The sequence below is a fragment of the Phoca vitulina genome, unplaced genomic scaffold (genome assembly GCF_004348235.1).
Source record: "Phoca vitulina isolate PV1807 unplaced genomic scaffold, GSC_HSeal_1.0 scaffold32, whole genome shotgun sequence".
Lineage (NCBI taxonomy): Eukaryota > Metazoa > Chordata > Mammalia > Carnivora > Phocidae > Phoca > Phoca vitulina.
Window position 1 is genome coordinate 4,191,883 of NW_022589735.1, and position 19,593 is coordinate 4,211,475.

At 48.8% G+C, this 19,593-nt stretch overlaps 1 protein-coding gene across 1 annotated transcript in view; it reads left to right on the forward strand.

Moving 5' to 3' along the window:
* TRPC7 (transient receptor potential cation channel subfamily C member 7) overlaps nucleotides 1–19,593 on the forward strand; it is a 148,607-nt gene that overhangs the window by 114,748 nt on the left and 14,266 nt on the right. The window contains exons 7-8 of the mRNA XM_032425311.1: nucleotides 2,465–2,729; nucleotides 17,781–17,976. Of these exons, the coding sequence (XP_032281202.1) occupies nucleotides 2,465–2,729; nucleotides 17,781–17,976 (461 nt within the window). The remainder of the gene's footprint in view (nucleotides 1–2,464; nucleotides 2,730–17,780; nucleotides 17,977–19,593) is intronic.

A 19,593-nucleotide genomic window follows, 5' to 3' on the forward strand; every position in this document is an offset into this window, starting at 1 on the left:
GATTCAGGCTGCAGTATTGTCCACTTGTGACTTCTGTTCCTATTAAGGATTGTGTTAAGGTCTCACCCAACTGCAAAGTACTGCACATTGTTGCCCTTGCTTTGAGGTTCACCCTGTGCCCTTGGAAATCTTTTGGCTCATACTGGTCCCTTGTGCTCCAGTTGTGGAGCGAGAGAGCCCCCTGGTGGCCAGCAAGGCAGTGGTGCCTTCCAACCTCTACAGCTCCAAATAGGCAGATTCCAATTTTCCAGGTTGTGATAGGGCAATTTTTCTCATGGAAAGAGCTCCAAAAAGAAGAAAATCCCTTTGTCTGAATCATCACACTGCTCTTTGCTTTTACACCCATTGTAACTCTTACAAGCCAGTCCAAGTAGAACACTTTTTTACTAGAAGTCCTGACCTAGTCACCGGGGTCCGAGGACAGCTAAATCTATCTTACTAGATAATAGAAGTGGCTTTTATTATTACAGCTGAGGTTTAATATGTAAATTATAGGATGGGGGAGAAAAAGAAATTCCTTTTTGGTGTCTCTTTGTAGAAGCCAAGTCTTGTTTCATGTTACCCAAATGTGTTATTTATCCTTGGAGGGTGACAGATATATTGGAAAAACATAATTTGTTCTCCTTACTTGTCTTTCCTGGACTTCTGAGTTATGACCTTGATGAGAACATAGAGTCTATAATTTTATTGTATTTCCAAATGTAATTTAGAATACACTACGTGAAACTTTGTAGCAAATAGAGGCCTGGGTTCCCTTACTAAAGGTTTCTTGCTGCTCTTTATTATTATAATTGTTTAACACAGTCTAGCCTTGAAAATAAAGGATAAAATTCCTCCTTCATTTCCCTTGGGGTTGCCAAGAATTGCTATGTAATTTCCTTGCTATCTGCATTTACCTGGCTATGACAAGGACCCCATACCCCTAATCCAATCTTGCAAATGGCAATAATAATATCTACTCTACAGGGCTGTCACTAAAATTACAGCTAATGTACATGTAAGAGCTAATTTCAGTTTCTCAGTGTTTCTCAATTTAAGTTTCACTTAGCATTTCTCAACAGGGAGACCCTTGGCTTTTTCAGCAGAGCAATTTTCATGGTACAGGTCTGTCTAGAGCATTGCAGGGTATTAGCATCTCAGTAATATTCCTGCCCCAGCGTTGTGATAACTGCAGGCACCCACATACAGTTCCCGAGGATGAAGATGCTGCCCTCACCAGAGAACCACTGTGTGTCCTGACACATAGCAGGGAGCCTTATTAGTGATGGATGCCACTCCTTATGCCATAGGAACACTTCACAGCTTTGTTCTGCTGTAGGAATACACTCTGGACAGCTCAGACCCACACAAGAGGCCACAAGCAGAAACTCCACAGCCCAGAACCAGTCCCAGGACTCTTGCCACCTGGAACAGGGCTGTCATGGCAAACCTGGATGACTGGTCGCCATATTGGAGACCTTCGCTGAAACCCAGAACAACTCTTCCAGACCTACACAACCTGAGAAACAAAACCCAAGAGCATTTTCTCAGGCAAGATCCAGATTCCTGGCCCTTGCGTGGGCTCGTGTGTTCTGATTTGTGGCCAGTCCAAACTTGTGGTATTTCAGTCAGTCATTTCACAAACATTTAGCAACACCTGCTGTGTGTGAGACCCTATGCTAAGCACTTTACATATATAGGGTTGCGTTTCATCCTCATGACAGCTCTGTGAGGTTGATGTTATTATCCCCAATTTACAAATGGAGAAAATCTGGTTCCAAAAGGTTAATTGACTTGCTGGCATTCATACAGCCACACTGTCAACCTTGGGTCTGTCTGACTCCAAACCCATGCTCCTCGCCACTACTTCCCCATGATGCTTCCCCAGTGGATGGGACATCCTCGGCTGGTGGAGCTCAAACACGGGCAAGGAGGACAGAAGAGTGAGCAGAAGTGGCTTTTATTATTATATTCTGGACCCCCTCAGGGTCCAGAAGTAGCTGCCACACGCAGAGCAAGTCCAGCAGTGTCACGTGCCTCAGCAGCAGTGGGGAAGGCTCAGGCAGGGAGGGAAGAGGCACGTGCGCCAGCCTGAAGAAAGCCACCGTCGGGCCAACTACCATCAGGGTCCAGAAGTAGCTGCCACACTGCAGGAGCAAAGAGAGGAATGGGGAGCCTGTCCCAGGTTGTGGGAGTCACAGAAGGCTTCCTGAGAGAGCTGACACCTGACCAGAGTCTTAAAGGATGAGTATGAATGAAGCGGCCTTCAAGTGAGGGCAGGGTGTTCCCAGCAGATGGACCAGCACATTCCCAGAGGGAGGGTGACACCTTCAGTGTATTGGGATCAACTTCAAGACAAGGGCAGGAATGGCAATGATGAGGTCAGCCACCTCGAAAGATGCCTAACTGGTTTCTCCGCCAGAGAAAAGTCAGCACAGCAGATCCTGTCCCCCCGCGATAAGTAACCCAGATTGTTTTCTTTCAGCCAGGGACAAGTGGTGGCCTTCAGACCCTCAGATCATATCAGAAGGGCTGTATGCGATCGCTGTCGTGCTGAGCTTCTCTCGAATCGCGTACATCCTGCCAGCCAACGAGAGTTTTGGGCCCCTGCAGATCTCACTGGGGAGAACCGTGAAAGATATCTTCAAGTTCATGGTCATTTTCATCATGGTATTTGTGGCCTTCATGATTGGGATGTTCAATCTCTACTCCTACTACCGAGGTGCAAAGTACAACCCAGCGTTTACAACGTGAGTACACCAGGGCTCTCTTCAGAGGGTCTCGGTGGGCTCCCCGGGAATCCTTAGCAGTCTCTCGCAGGCAGCTCCTTGCAGAGACTCATGTTTCCTTCGTATTTCTACAAGTTACAGCCAACTTTCTTTAAGGGTGGCTTAGAGGTCAGGTTCTGGAGTTGAAAGAATCCATTTTTTTAGCTATATTAAATCTTCGTTTTTGCTACTTACATGCTGTGCAGCCATGAGCATGTTCCTTAACTTCTCTGAGCTTCCGTTTCCTTATCTTTAAAATGAGGATAAAAATAATACCTGCTTAATAGGGATAGTATGAAGATTCAGGGAGATGATACAGCGGCCAAACAGTATACTCTCAATACGTGAAAGGAATTATTATTACCATTATCATTGTGTCCACCTGTGCTACCTAGAAAACAGAGCCCGGGGCAAATGTTGTATGCCAACACTTTACTGGAGAAAGGCAGTTGCAACCCAAATGCAATAAGACTGAAGGAAAAAGAAAAGTGAGGCGGGGGACGAGGGAGAGCAGATAGAGGATGCTGACCTGGCCACCATCTATCAGAACGTACGACTCAGTCATGACACACTCTCTGGGGAGATTATACGGAAACATCGCATCTCCGAATAGCCCATCAGAATGAGGAATAGACAATTTATCAGGCAGAGCCTTCCCATCTGCTGTCTTCCATTAATCAGATTCACTCCAGAGGACATGAACTCCCCTACCCTTCCAGGACAGCTGTGGGGAAGCCAGGGCCACATAGCATGAGGGGTAGGTGTGCGAGTGCGCACAGGTCAGCAGCTCTGTACGCCTGGCTGGGCCAGCCGGCTCCGGGGCGTGGACACTGAGCAAGTCCAGCAGTGTCACGTGCCTCAGCAGCAGCGGGGAAGGCTCAGGCAGGGAGGGAAGAGGCACGTGCGCCAGCCTGAAGAAAGCCACCGTCGGGCCAGCTACCATCAGGGTCCAGAAGTAGCTGCCACACGCAGAGCAAGACAGGTGCCAGGGCCTCCCGCGTGGAGGTGGTTTTGGAGCTCCCGAGCCTGTGTCCACGCAGACCTAGGGCTCCCCCCGCCGTGGGGGATGCCAGACAGTGTCCTGCAGGGCCGTCAGTAGCACTGAGCAGTGGTCTAGGAGAAGAGTCAGGCAGACCTAGTTTCCATCCCGACACAGGCGTTTACTGGCTGATGACCTTATGCCAAGTCACTTGATTTATCTGTGCCTCTCTGTCCTCACCTATAAAGTGGAAATGACTCTCTGCCTTGTTCATAAATAACCTTAGGAATAAATGAGGGGGTTACGTAAAGGGCCTGCGGCACCGAAGTCTTTCCAGTCTAGGTCTTTCCCCCGGCCCACCCAGGCTCAGAACTCCTCCCTGCCTTCTTCAGGCTCCCACCCAGAATCTTGAGGGAAGGACAGTCATGCCTCCAGGCACAAGCATGACAGCTGGGACCTGCAGGGCCAGCACTGCTGACATGGGGCCCCAGGAAACCTGAGGGGCCTGAGATTTGTTTCCCAGGCGGTGAAAATGACTGAGCCCAGCCACACAGGTTTCCTGAGCAATTCCCAGCTCACAGCACAGCCTCACTTTCTCCTTCTTCTGAGAAATCGCCCATCAGGGGAAGAGGCTTAACTCTGAGAGCCCAAACCCAGTGCACTGAGCGTTGTCCCCCTCAGCTCAGAATCATGGACTACGCTGCCCCACCCATGGGAACCACCTAGAAGCACGGGACCCTGGTGCTGCCGAACCACAGAAGCCGTTACTCTACGGGACAGAGTAGTGGGTGTTTACACAGAGCAGGTGCCTGGCCCAGAGCAGAGAGATGCACCTGAGAAGCGTCTGGCTGTGCCCTCAGCCCACAGCAGCCCACGGCCCAGACACGCTAGGTGTGAGTCTGAGCTCTCCTCTCCCCGGCTGTGTGGCCTTGGGCAAGTGCATAAATCCCCTGGGCCTCAATGTCCCCTGCAGCTCTGAAGTGAGAATACTAAGATGGCCAACCTAACAGGATTGTTGTAAGGACTCCGTAAGCCGCAGTATTAAATGCCATGTGTGGCATGCAGTGAAGCTTCTGTGAATGGCAGTGATGATCATGGAAATGGTGAATAAGGACAGGGGAGGGAGGAGAAGCTGCAAGCACAGATACCTGGGTACTGATCTGGCTCTACGGGACCCCTTCTAAGCAGTGGCTTCACTAACAAACTGTGGTCCAGATCAGGCCAAATACATCATTGATTGAGCCGGACTACTTTATATGGCTCCCATACTCAGTGATTAGCTGCGGGGGGAATGAGATAAGTTTGAATCGCCCAAAAGCAAATTTGCTCTAGATCTGCTAGATGTAGCCACTCAGCATGGGAGGCATTGTGACTGAAGGACAGTCAAGCTGTCAGTCAACAAACCAAGGCCTCGATGTCCCTTCTGTGTTTCCAGTCTAGCACGATGCCTTGCGCACACAGTAGGGCTCACTAAACTCTTCACGAACGTGAATGATAGAAGGAACAGGAGAAACAAAGCCAGGCTCAAGGCGGTAGGGTAAACATTGGACTGAGAATCTGACCACGTGAATTTGGGTTCCATTTCTCCTGGGCTGGGTGTTCTGTGCAGTCCCTCTTCCTGCTCCTCACGGGGAGCCTGCCCGACTGGCACAGAGCTGCTCAGAAGGTCAGTGCCAGGACACAGGAGAAAATGAAAGAGATCATGACTTAAGGGCAGGGCTGGCCCGGCCACAATCCTCAGCTGGATGCCGCTCATCTATAGAGGGAATCTTTGGGATCAGGAAAAGCCATGGGAAAAGATGAAAGCGGAAGAGGAGCAATACAGTTGGCTTGTCCCAAGTCCTGGGAACCACATGGAGACCTCTTAGACAGGAGGGACCCAACCAAAGAGGACCCAGGCCCCCCAGGATGGGGAAAGGAAGAAAACGTGTGGCGGCGGCAGCGAGCACAGTAGAGAAAGAATGGGATATTTAGGGCCTTAGCAGTTCCTAAAATGGGACGTGCAGCGGCAAGGCAGTGTGATTGGACAGGAAAACAGTCAATAGAGCAGTGAAGTGCAGAGGAAAGAATGGATTTTTGTAAATGTCATCTTTTACCTTCTGACTGCTCCCCGGAGCATGTCCCCCTAAGAGATCTTTGATGAGCAAAAAGCCATGTTAGGATAAATGAGATGTGTGCTTTAGGGGACTCAGAACTATTCTGTGTGCCAGCTAGGCTGGTGATAAAGTCGAATGACCCCCCTAAGGTGAATGTTTGCTTCAGAGCAGCCCATCCCCAGGCTGCCCTGCCTAGCTTGGGATCTTCCCTCTGGCCCTCCCACAGGGGTGGGGGGCGTCTCTCCTGTGGAATTTTGAGCTTGGAGGGTAAGATGGGTCCCCTATCTGTTTCTACAGAGTCAGAAGACTCAATCCTCCAGAAGAGAAATCTGGGCTGGAGCACACTGCAGGTCAGGTATCCTTCCCCCAACCCCACACCTGCCATGTTCAAGGACAGCTGGAGTTCCTAAAGACTGTTCAGGAGGCCCCTTTGAGAGTCAGCTGTTAGGAACTAAGAGACTGCTGCCCCATAAGAGCCCTGCTCACCCTAGGAGTGCAGTCCCCGTTCAGATTGCAAAAGCCAGTCCCACCTGAATCCCACCAAGTTACAGCACTGTCCCAAATGAGAGAGGTGGGGACATTCTGGGACCAAAGGAAAGAGGAAAAGTCTCTCTACCAACTGCAGACCCTCAGCCCTAAGCCCAGCCCTCTTCTAACGCCCCACAGGTTCCAATTCTTCCCTCCCCACCCCAAATTCCCAATCCCTCCACCCAGCAGACCTCAGTGAGAGGGTTAGAAGAAAATAGACAGATTGAACTAACTCTGCCCAGGTATAAATAAACACACAGGATGAACAGTCTTACCTGAGATCGGTGGTTCTCAAACGGCACCAGACTCATCTGGGGAAATGGCTAAACTGGGGACTTCCCAGGCCTCACCCCCTACAGAGTCTCATTGCAATAATAAGGGTGGGGCTGGGAAGTCTGCATTAACAAGTCACTGGGGGGCTCTGTGAAGTTGGTCCTAGGGGGCTACAGGGAGACATATGCTGATGCTATCCAACCTCATGCTTCCAGGGAGAGAAAGAGGCCACTCTCAACTATGCGCATTTCAAAAACAAAGGGCTTGTTAACCTAAGTGAGTGTCTTTTGGGTAGACTCTCCGGCTCTGCAGGTGGGATTTGTTTCTGTAGGTTCAAGTCGGAACAGGTAGCCAGATCGAGCAAGGAGTGAGCTCCGACAGTCTGTGAACAGTTCCCAACTTGTCAGCCTCCGTCCACTTCAGAACCAAGGGTGCGCTCAAAGATCTGGGTTGTTTTCCTCAGCTGCTGCTGTGTCAGGGCCTAGCTGAAGGGGGGCAGGGACATGAGTGCCTGGGTCATTGGCTGGTGAGCTGGGCCTGTCTGGGCATGACAGATTGTGCACCTGCCGGCAGCTCATTATCTCCAAGTCGCTTCTATGAGAAACTGCGAATGTCCAAAGGGGAGGGAGAGACGGCGCTCAGACAAGTTTTATGCTCTCAGAGTACAAAATCAAAGTATCCCACGACAGGAGTCAGGAAGTAGAGAGAAAGCTGAGCAAGCCGCCAGAGACAGCTCTTTCTTGAAGAAAGTCTTTAAGAAAAGTTTTTGATTCTGTTAGGAATTTTGTTCTTATTAGGAACGTATTTTGACTTTATCATGGAAGTCCGTCGACAAAGAGGATTTGCCTTTTGAGGGGGTTGTTTTGAGATTTTCAGCCTAGAAACTCTAGGAAAACCGTGGGGTCCCAGCCCTCTGGTTATAGTGTTAGAAAAAGAGAGACGGGGAGCCTGGCTGGCATAGTCGGCTGGGCATCTGACTCTTGATCTCAGCTCAAGTCTTGATCTCAGGGTTGTGAGTTCAGGCCCCCTGATGGGCTCCATGCTGGGCATGGAGCCTACTTTAAAAAAAAAGAAAAAGAGAGAGACAAAAAATCCTTGGCTCATGAATGAAATACAGCTAGGCAAGAATGCACACAAGAGCGGTAGCCTTCCCTATACTCTGATTGTGACCATGGCAGGGCAGGTCCACAGAGAAGAACAGGAGGGTCTGGGGGCAAGGGGGTGACCCAGAGCCAGGAAGTAAGGGCTCTCTGACACCACTCATGACTCAAAATGGGCTCCTGGTCTCCCCTTTCAGTGAACTTGGCCTCCCCTACTTCATTCTGACTGGACATTAAATATGGGGCCTGCCTCCCAAAAAAATGAGCCAGCTAGTCATTTCTGCCAAGCCGTTGTGGAGTCAGCTTCATAGCACAGCTGGGTTGAGACTTTTCTAATCAAAAATAATACCTCTCCTAAGGTTATTCTGTCTCCCCAGGAATCATTTTAATGGAAGGAGCTTCAGCAGTGCTAAGCAAAATTAGAAGCTTCCGTTTTCCTTGACAGTTATGGACAATTTGCACATTCTATAAAGGGAGAGACTCATAAGGCTACCAGGGGCAGGAGGCGCTGATTCAGCTCACCCAGCATCACAGAGCCACTGAAAAGCCAGCCCCTCCTTCCCGTGAACTTGGGGGGGCAGCCGCTGGGGCTGGGGGAGAAGCTCCTGCGGGCCCTGCCCACACATGGTCCACCCCGCCCAGCAATGCTGCATCACCCTGTTGTTGAACAACCTGTTGAACAAACACATGATCTGCCCTCTCACGGAATCCTCCAAACCGTGGAATGACAGACACCTACCACCAGAAAACTAAGGCTCAGAGAGACACTAGACTGGCCCAAATCCCAGAGCCAAGGAGGGGATTTGAACCCAGATCTGCATGACTCCTATCCTCCACCTTTTGACCTGCAATTCCCAAGAGTGGGATCCCCACTCCCACAGTGGAGCCTCTGCTCTAAAGTGGAGGGGGGTCTCTTGCAAAATTGGGTCACTTTCCTGTGGCACCAAATTCTAAAGAAGAGCATACTAAATTCAGATGTGGTTATCATTGAGAACCTGACGGCTCTACGTAACTCATCTCTAAATACACAGACTGTGTTTGCCCCCTGGGTAAAGTAGGCTTCTATTCCAAAGTACACTCATTTGTTTGACAACCATTATGGAGGAGCTACGCCAAGCCGAGTTCTGTGTTTGCCCTGGGGTCACAGAGATGAGTAAGACAATCCTCCTCTCCCTGTGGAATTCATAGACAAGTGGGGGATTCAGAAAAAAGTAGCATCAATTGTTACACCACATGATCATCATCAAAGGGTACTTGGGCAGCACAGTGAGGAAGAAGCACTGAACTCTGCCTGGCAGAGTCAGGGAAGGCTTCATGGAGGAGGTGGCTATGGAGGGTCTTGGAGAATGACTAGGAGGGTATTCTAGCCTGTGCAAGGTATAAAGGGGCAGAGGATTTTTGAAGAACTGCCAGTAAGGAAGAGTTTGGGGAAACGAGGGAAGATTACATAAGACAATCCAGGAGGATCCAGATTCTGAAGGGTGTTAGAGTCCTGATAAGGTGTTAGAGTCTCTGCTAAGAACTTTTTAAAAGAAAGAAGATCTGCCTTTGGAGAGTGTGCTGGGGCAACTGTGTGAAGGATGGACTGGAAGGGGTGGGGGGTTTTATCATGAGTAAAAACAGCTCCTCACAGCTCCTCCCCTCACGGAACTTGCCGACTGGTTGGGAAGACAGACGCTAATCAAAAAAATCACAGGAACGAAGGCATGTTTATAAATTGAGATGCTCTGAAAGAAGGGAACTTGAGAGACAGGCAGCTTCCAAGAGAGCTGAACACGGTCTGTCGGGTGGCTGGGACAGGGAGCCACGTGAGAAAGGACAGGACCCTGAGGAGTGGCAGTGGGCTGGAGAAGGGACACTGGGGAGTCTGGAGTGGAGACGTGGTGTCTGACTGAATGTGGGGGTTGAGAGGGAAGGAGGATGTTTTCGGGGTTTTGACATTGGGAAGGCCCTAGAAGGATCTGGAGGAGACAGTCTGGAGGAGCATATTATGGGAAGAAAGTCAAGGTCCCTGGTGATTCAGGAGAGAAATGGGGGCTTTAACCTTCTGCAGGACCCATACGCAGCAGAGCTAAAGGCAAACACACAGATCCAGGTGCACACTCAGTGTCTTGGGTGAAGTCCTTGTCCTAAGGGATGGAGGACCTGGAGGGCTTGAGAAGGAAGGCCCCATGCTCAGCACCAGGGGCCAGGCCGACACTTGCTAAAGGAACAACATAGGCTCTTCAGCTAAAAATGCCATATTATGCTTTGCAAACAAAAGATTCTGAAATTTCCCTGGCCCACGGAAGAGAAAAAAGGGAGAGAGATGAGCCATATAAGCCCCAAGATATCTCTAAGGGAATGACGAGCCAGAGGGGCCTCCAGAGAGCCAGGGGCCATACCGCCAAGAAGGATCTGGCTGCAGAGGAGGTCCTGCTAGGGCAGCAGAGGCTGGATCCTATTGCCTGCCCGAGTAAAACTCACTATAACCAAGGGCTGGGTAAGAGGAACCAAGGAAACGTCACAGTGTGGCGTCACAGGACTGCGGCTGACTACCATGTTCTTTGGGCAGAGCACGCTAAATGTGTCTTTTGGTGGGAACCGGGAATGGAACCGGCCTACTGGGCTTCAGAAGGGACAGATTCTCCCGGGATTCCGGGTCAGTGTTGAAATCTGGGCATCTCTGATACAGAAGCGTTACATCATATTTTACCGTATTTTGAAAGTTATAATCTCGCCTTTCATCTTTTAAATGCAAGCTGGGTATAAGGATTTGGGGGAGTGAGGGAGCTTATTACGGCCACTGTCACGTGGGGACAGTAGTAAGAAGGTCCTCAGACGTGGCAGACCAGGCAGCCGTGGTCACTGAAGGGGTCCAGCTCAGGCTCAGAGAGGCCGGGCATCTGGAAATGACCATTACGGGTCAAAAAAGGAGTTTGAGTCTAATATAAGTTCTCATCTTTGCATAATTCTCCAGGAAGTGATAAAAATATAGATCTTTTCCTAGACTAGTTCAGAAGAATGATTACGCCTGTTATAGCAGACATTCTACTATCATATAATATTTATTTATGCCCTCGCCTCATGTTTATTCATGTCATGAAATTTTAAAAGCCTGGTACCTTTAAGCTTCTGAAACAGGCTGAGAGCCCACAAATGCATGAGGGAAAGGCTTGATGGTACACAGAAAATGTGTTCTCTTCGATGATGTCTTCCCAGCACATTTTCAGACCCTGCCCCACGTCCTCCATCTTGTTCTCAGACTAATCATCACCACCTCAACGGGGAGAAAGCCCTCCCTTTTTATCACTAACATTCGATTCTAGAAATGGGGTCAAACTCTCCTTCCTCAAAGTGACAGAGTGACAGGAGACCGGGTTGTCCAGGGTTAGCTCTAGAGATACTGTCAGAAGTATAGTTCTTGGGCAGGTCTGAAGCCAGCTGGCCAAGACCAAGCCACCTCATGCCTCAGTTTCCCAGCATTCAATCCTTCATTGACCAAAAATGTTGACTGAGTCGCTACTACGAGCCAGGCACTGTCTGTTACCGATGACAGAGCCGTGCGCACATCAGCAGGCCCTGCCCTCGTGGAGGTCACACTCCTCCATGAACAGGGAAAGAGGGACACACACACACAAAAAGACAGTTTAAAGAATTAAAGAGACAAAGAAGATCATTTAGGATTAAGTGCTGAGGGCTAGGAAAGAAATAAAAATGCTGAGCGGAAGAGTAACTAGGGCAGCCTCCCCTATCTGAGCTGGTGACAATGGAGTTTACAGCCAGTGAGTGAGGAGGAGGAGGAGGGGAGGCCAGGTGGAGACAAGGGGGAAGGGCCTTCCAGGCTGAGGGAACAGCAGAGATCATGGCAGCCAGGGAGCCAGCAGGGATCCGTGAATGGGGTGGGGGTGGGGGATCGGGAGTCCGACCAGAAGGGGCCTTGAGGCCTCCCAGGGGACAGAAAAGATTGTCAACCCTGGGAAAGCCGCTCAAGGGGAGGGGCAGGATCTGATTGCTCTTTTCAAAGGGTTGTACTTAGAGTTGATTGCAGGCCACGAGACACTGACACTGGAGCCTCCGGGAGTTAAGAAAGAAAGAAAAAACTAACACCACTAACATTGATCACATATTTGTTACGTGCCAAGCAGTATTTTACACACTTCCCAAGCATTCAGTTAACTCCTTGAATCCTCACAACAAACCTGTGAAGGAGAGATTGCAGTTTTCCCATTTTACAGCTAGAAAAACAGAGGCCCGGAGAGGCTGGGGTGTGGCCAGAAGCCCACATGCAAAGCCAGGCTTGCCTGACTGAGAAACTGTGCTCTGAGGGCCTCCCCAGAGCCCCACCCTGAGACTGGGAGCAGGGACTCCCTCATTCACTCATCAGACAGAGTTCACTGAGCGCTTTCAGCAGTGCCACGCTGCGTACCAGGGTCTGGAGTTTCAAGGGTGAAGAAAACACAGCCCTGCCCTCGAGGAGCAAGCAGGCTCCCAGGCATCCCTGTAGGAATAAATCTGGGCCGCGGAGGCTTTGTGCACCCTCGTTCCTTGACACTGATTCTGGGGCGAGCCTCCTCTCCCTCTGGACACTCTGAATCCAACTCCTCATTTAGGACCGGGGATAAGCCAAGAGGTCACTCAGGGGACACAAGCTGGCGGGGCACGAGGGCCAAGGCTCAGACTTCCTTAGGCACTTGCCTCTCTGCGCTGACCTTCGAGCCTGGCCCAGCTGCTCTGGGTCTGCGGGTCCAGGCGTTGGAGGACCCCAGGGCTCTGGCGGGGGTCTCTGTACATCCCATGCACCGTCCTCCATCATCCCAGCCTGGACGGCAGGTAGGCATTGCCTCTACCTCAAGAGGCCTCTAGCACAGCACCAGCTTTTGTCTCCCGAACCCGAGAAACAGCCTTTCGGGGAGCTAGCCTCCCGCTTAATTTTAGCCTGCTATGTGCAGCCTGGGGTAGGTAACTGAACCGAACTGTTTTGGGGGGAAGCGGGGAGGCAGAGTTCCCACACCAGGGGGAGGGCATCATGGCATTCTGAAGCAGCAGCAATTTTCCTAACAATTGCCCCCAAACCCTCGCCGTGTTGATCAGTTTGTTCTCTGAGACCCATACACAACCGCCCCTTGAGGCAACGTGTTATTAAAGCCCCATTATCCAGGCGAGACAGGCCTGGGAGAGAGCTGATTACGAGGCCCCTGCCTTCTGCCTGACAAGTCAGTCCCAACCTTCCCCCCACACGCACACCCGCACAGTGGGAGCAGCATGAATCATGGCCCTCTTCAGCCTCACTCACAGGAGCTCTCCCTCCATTCCTTCACTAGGAGCACTGCTTTGGCTAGGGTGGCCTATGCACTCAACTTTCCAGTCCCTTCCACGACAAGCCAAGAGTCAAATGTCACGAGACAGCCCAGGCTGGAGAAGTCAGAAAGAGGATTTGCATGAAATCAAGGGTTTGTGATGATCTTTGCAGGTAGGAAGGAAGATAGGCTTGTTGGAGAGGGCAGCGGCCTATGAATGATTAGCTCCATTCAGCCCCGAGTGGCGGCCCCGGCGGGGCCGACGGGGCTGTGTGTGATCCTGGGTGAGGCAGGGCCGGCAGAGCGCACTTGCCTACTCCAGCCTTGTAGCGTCCGGTCGCCCTGCGGGGTTTGCTTTAGCCTGGGACCTCCACAAGGGCAGAAGCAAGGTCTGGGCACCAGCAAATGGGCACCTGGTACGCTGCTTGGCACATAGAGTTCAGTGGCTATTAGGCAAATAAATGAATGAAAATACTAGCTACCATTTATAGGGTTTGCGTTATATCCTGTACCTAGGTTGCTCATTTAATCCTGACAGCAATGTCCCTAGTGAGGCACCTCTATCCCCTCTCATAGGTGAGTGAACGGAGACTCAAAGAGGTTTGGTAACATGCCCAGATGTAAATAGCCAGTACGTGGTGGAGCTGGGATTTGAACCAAGGCATGCACCTTTGCTCTTCTCACTCCTCCAGCTATGTCTGTGAAGCTTCCCACGATGGACACAGTTGAGGGAACCTGGGACTAAGTCTGTAGGTAGCCACAGTGGTTAGGAGGAGGATGCGGAGCCCATGGCCACTATCCCTTTGAGTAAAGAACCTCACATTTAGCCTTGAGACCAACTGGTTGACAGTAGAGGTTTTTGGTGAGACAAGTGGCTTCATGGCGATTATCAGCTAAGCCAGTTCCAAGATACTTTCTTCCTGAAAGACAGCCCCCAACCTCCACAGTGACTGGCCTTCTGTCCCATGCCCCGGGTCCCATAGCTCCCGAAAAGCGTGGGTGATGATTAATACATGATTCAGGGAGCATTGTGACCTCACAAAACATTGAGGCCTGCTCCAGTGCCCAGGCTCTTGGCTTCAGTAATGTACCATTTGGCTCCTTTCCAAGGCCAGTCTTCTAAGAATATATTATGGTAGGTTTCCAAGGTCAAAGTAACACAGCCTTTTCCCACTCAGGGCAGTGAGGACAAGTTTCCTTTATTTCCTGCAACATATTAAACCAGAAGATGCCACTAGCATGGCACTTCAAGTTAATTATGGAGACCTAGTCACCATAAAAAGCATCCAGTTTTCATAGAACTTTCTTTCCCCCCTTTTTCTTCCTGCTAGGATGTCTGTCATCTTTCATATTGATTTCTAAGATCTCTTTATATAAGAAAGACACTCAGTGTTTGTCATGTGTATTGCAGATACAAATTCTTTTCTTAATCTCTTGCCTTACATTGTTAGTTATTATGTCTTTGTTGTATACGAGTAAAGTTTTATGTGCTCAAATCCCTCCATCTTTCCCTTTCTAGCTTCTGAAACCTCTCCCAGCCCAATATTATATAAATAGCAATATTTTATTCTAACTTTTTATTGTGTCATTTTTAAACCCTGAACTCTTCAATTCCACTCAGAATTGAGTTATATAGGTGAGTTATGACTGCCTATCATTTAGCCCAGCTTAACTGTACATAACTCAGCCCATGAGGTCCCTTCTGAGAAACAATGACAACAAAATTAGTCTATTCGGTTAGTCCAGATCACGTCAAGAGGGGTAAATATAAATGAAAGACCCAACCAATGGTGGATCTAGCCATTGTGGATTATTTAAGCCGATGGACCTGGCTTTACTTTAAAGGTCTTTGCTACGACAACCCATTTTGCCCCATAATAAGAGGACACAGGGCTGTAGATAGTCCAGAAAGAGCTTGCAAGAGATTATTAAAAATGCATACTTTGACTAAGACCCCTTCCTGCCCAGTCAGGTACATGTGTTACTGCCCTGGAGGGGGTCACTTTCACTCTGGAAATCCCAGTGAGTCTGGGCCTCTTGGTAATTAGATACTCCTATAGGTCAGAGCCAAATTTGGGTCCAGAGGCTAATCCTTGATCTATAGAATAGAAATGAAACAGGTGTAAAGATAGTCTAGAAGCCAGATTAACAAACCTAAGGATCAGCATTCCACGAGGGGCTGAGGAGGAGCTAAGCCATGAATTTAGGGATCTGTAAATACTTTTTTTTAAGATTTTATTTATTTATATGAAAGAAAGAGACATAGCAAGAGAGGAAACACAAGCAGGGGGAGTGGGAGAGGGAGAAGCAGGCTTCCTGCAGAGCAGGGAGCCCGATGCGGGGCTCGATCCCAGGACCCTGGGATCATGACCTGAGCCGAAGGCAGACGCTTTATGACTGAGCCACCCAGGCACCCCTGTAAATATTCTTACTCCAACACACACTGCTTAGTGGGTTAGCTCTGCCTCCTTTAGATTATTCTATTACACAGAATGCCAAAGTGAAGGCACCAAGGATAAGTCAGAGCTTAGTGGCAAAATTCAGAGCAAGAAGCAAATGAGAAAAAAAAATACACTCTGAATCTAGGCCATTTTCCCTAATCAAAATTCAGGAGATTTTCTCTGAATGTTCTCTAATTGCTTGCTTCATTTGTGTCAGCCAAAGTTTTGTGGGGTTTTCTAAGGGAAGCAAGGGAAGATGAATTTCTGTAAGGCATCGCTCAGTTGCATATATTATCCATTTTGTAGGGTGTTCATGGTAAGTGCATCATCCGGGACCAGTGCCTGCCTGCCCAGTCCCTTGCTCGGATCATGTGTCCTCCGGTTTTCCGCTGACCCAGCTAGGAACAACTGTCAGATCACATCCTGCTGTCTCCTTCTAGTTTGGGATTGGGGGCTCATGCAGTGGTTCTGGAGTCTCTCTGCCACTGTTCCCTTCCACTAGGGTGATAACCAAAAGATTACTTCTTTTTTTTTTAAAGATTTATTTATTTATTTATTTATTTGAGAGAGCAAGAATGAGAGAGAGAGAGTACATGAGAGGGGGAAGGGTCAGAGGGAGAAGCAGGCTCCTCGCTGAGCAGGGAGCCCGATGTGGGACTCGATCCCGGAACTCTGGGATCATGACCTGAGCCGAAGGCAGATGCTTAACTGACTGAGCCACCCAGGCGCCCCCAAAAGATTACTTCTTAATGGAAGGCAATACTTGCATAGAATCATGGCCACTGATTGAATGGCATCTTTTTCACACAAAAGGGATCCCGCCCAAGAAAGCAGTGTGTCCCCCTCTTTCTCAGAATAGCCTCAGGACCTGGGGCTCTAAAGTAATGCTGGATACCCAGTCGTTACTTTCAAACCCCCAAATAAATTCCTTCTTATTAAAACTAAAATGAATTAAATATTCCAAACTCACAGTTTTCAGAGAAACTGGAAACAAATAATGACAACAAAAACCCACTTCAATTTTCAGTTTTCAGACTCTGGGATGCATAGGGAATGAGTCAAACTGCTGGCCAGACACACACATACACATACACCCACACACACTCACACACAGGAGAGTCGAAAATCCATGCAAGTCAGAGTTGGATTTTTTAGCCAAAGTGACAAGTACTAGTATTTTTGTACATCATGTCAAATAAATACCAATCCTTAAGAAACGCTGGTATTTTTTTGAGATCTAGCTAATCCTGGCCACTTGTGGGTGAGTGCTGAAAATCTGAAATGTTAAAGAGAAAAAAGAAAGTGTTTTCTCATAATGTACCCCAAATCTGGATGCATACCAAAAGCACTGCATATAACTATTCAGACATTATCGGATGCACAGGGGTGTTCTAAACCACCCAACCAAAACCCAGCTTTCTGATTGGATTCTCTGCTGTAAACCTGATGCGGGGTCCTAGCCACAAAGTACAGATGGTGAAACATGCTTGGATCTTCATGTTAAAGCTAGGGTATCCTGGTTACTTCACAGTCTCTAAAGAGTCAAAAGAGCAGTGTCCTAAAAGCCAGGTTTTCCCCACAATGCCCTCCAAGCAGCACAGTATCTACCTTTAGGGAGCTGCAGGGCGAGGTGTGGACAGCTGCCTGCTGAATGTGAACAATACGGACACACCAAACTCACACTTCTCATAATTCAACTCTAGTTGAGAGGACATGAGATGTGTGACTGGCCTCACTACCGAGACCCAGGAGGTGGGGAAGCGTTGTAGTTAGAAGTACATGCTTTGGGAGACCTCAGACGTGCCTGGGTTTGCACCCCACTTTCCAGCCAGATGCCGCTAGAAAGGATAAAGCTCTGAGTGTCCATGTCTCCGTCTGTAAATGGAGGTAATAAGTGAGCCCAACAGATGGTCATGAGGCTTAAGGAGCTGCCCCGTGACCAGTGAGGCTGCCTCCATCCGTGGACACCATTCTCCCCTCCCCCCACCCCGCACGTGGGGCAGGATGGTCTGAGACCCTCAAGAGACTATTTTAGGAAGAGTGTGGTTGATAATGTACAAGAACAAACATTTGTCCTGTTGTTTAATTTTAAATGTTTAATAAATTATAAGATAAAAGTGATACCACATCCAGGAGTCCCGATAAATGGACCGAAAGGAAAAGAAAGAGGATAATTTTTGGAAGTCTTCTTAGAAATCGGAACATGCCATTATTTCAGAAGACAGGCACCGCCGCCAGCCCAGCCCCACGTCACCACCAAAGTCTGGGTAATGGGAACTTTCATGTGAAAAGTGTCAGCAGAAGCAAACTGCCTGAAGGAACTGTCTTTCCTTATAGGGTTGAAGAAAGTTTTAAAACCTTATTTTGGTCCATCTTTGGCTTGTCTGAAGTGATCTCGGTGGTGCTGAAATACGATCACAAGTTCATCGAGAACATCGGCTACGTGCTCTACGGCGTTTATAACGTCACCATGGTGGTAGTGCTGCTCAATATGCTGATAGCCATGATCAACAACTCCTATCAGGAAATTGAGGTAAGACCAGTTAATTGCAATTGTTCTCTCTCCCTTGGTTTAATTTACATGGCTGCTCGAAGCAATGAGGGTAATGACATTAGCAGCTCATGTGTTATTACCTGTGAAGCCAGGGGGTGCCTGGGTGGCTCAGTGGGTTAAGCATCTGACTCTTAGCTCAGGTCATGATCTCAGGGTGGTGAGATGGAGCCCTTCGTCGGGCTCTGCACTGGGCATGGAGCCTGCTTGGGATTCTCTCTCTCCCTCTCTCCCTCTGCCCGCCCCCTTTCAAAAAAAAAAAGTGAAGTCAGAACAGCGAACGACCAGCATGCTTACCACACTGCCCCCAGGAGCCCTTTTGGCCAACCGGACACATGGCAGAGTGGGCACCACGTGCAAAGCGGCCCAACCAGGGCCAAGAGAATCAGGATGGTGAATCTTTCCTCTTTCACGTGTCCCCTCGAGACAGCATGCAGGTGGCCCATGGCCAATCGGAATGACTGCATCTTTTAGCCAACATTCCCTTTGCTTCTCACATGTTATTAAATACCTACTGTATGTAATCCCCATGCCTGGCACTGGTGACACAGAGGTGACTAAGACAGTCCCTGCCCTGTAAGCACTCAGTTCCTTGAGTAAAACAGATACATCAATGAACTCACTCCACTGCCCTGAGCCCCGCACACCCAGAGAAGTCCTACCAGGTACAGGAGGTACAAAGCAGAGAAGCTTCCAGAGGTGAGGCCTGAAGGCCATTCAAAGAGTAATGCAATTTTGCCAAATAGCTAAGGGAGTCCAGAGAATGTCCCAGGAGGCAGTTTTATCAAAATCTGAAAAGCACAAGCCATAAGCTATTGATCGCAGCCTTGCTTGGAAGAGCAAGAAATTAAGAACAAACTAAATGAGCATTGATAGGAATCTAATGAAATAGATTATGATGCATTTAGTTAAAGAGACTATGATGCATCTGAACAGCAGAATATTGCTCGACTTTAGAAGGGAGAACAAAGACGTTCTCCATACGCTGGGTGACAGACCTGCAAGTTATAGTGCTAAGTGAAGAAAATCAAGTTGAAGAACGGTGTTTATAGTGTGCGCTCCCTTGTGTAACAAAGGAAGAAAAGGGCATACACACCCACTTTTAATTGGATAAGCCTTTGAAAAGGAAGAAATCTCTGAAAGGGTCCACAAGGAACACACAGCAAGGCTACTTGTGGAGAGGCAGTGGGGGGCGTGGGGGCGGAATGCCTTTCTCTTTATGCCTTTTCATGCTTTATAAATCTTATTATTGTTTTACTTATTATAAGGTAAAATAAATAAGTCAAGGATTAATAAAATGCACTAATGTATTTTGAATTGACTCAACAATCGCAATTCTAGGAATAGACCCAGGCAGAAGTATGGTTTTACATAGGTGTTCACTAAAGGAAAAACATGCAAATAGCCCATCAACATCAGAGGGTTTCAATAAACTCTGACGGAGACTTTAGAACACTGCATACACAAACAGAAAAATGCTTGTGCTGATATCACAAAATTTCTATGATACCGTTAAGTGGGAAAAAAATGCAAGTTGTGGAAAAACACAGATAGGAAAATCCTTACATAACAACACGAATGTGCATATACAGAAAGAAA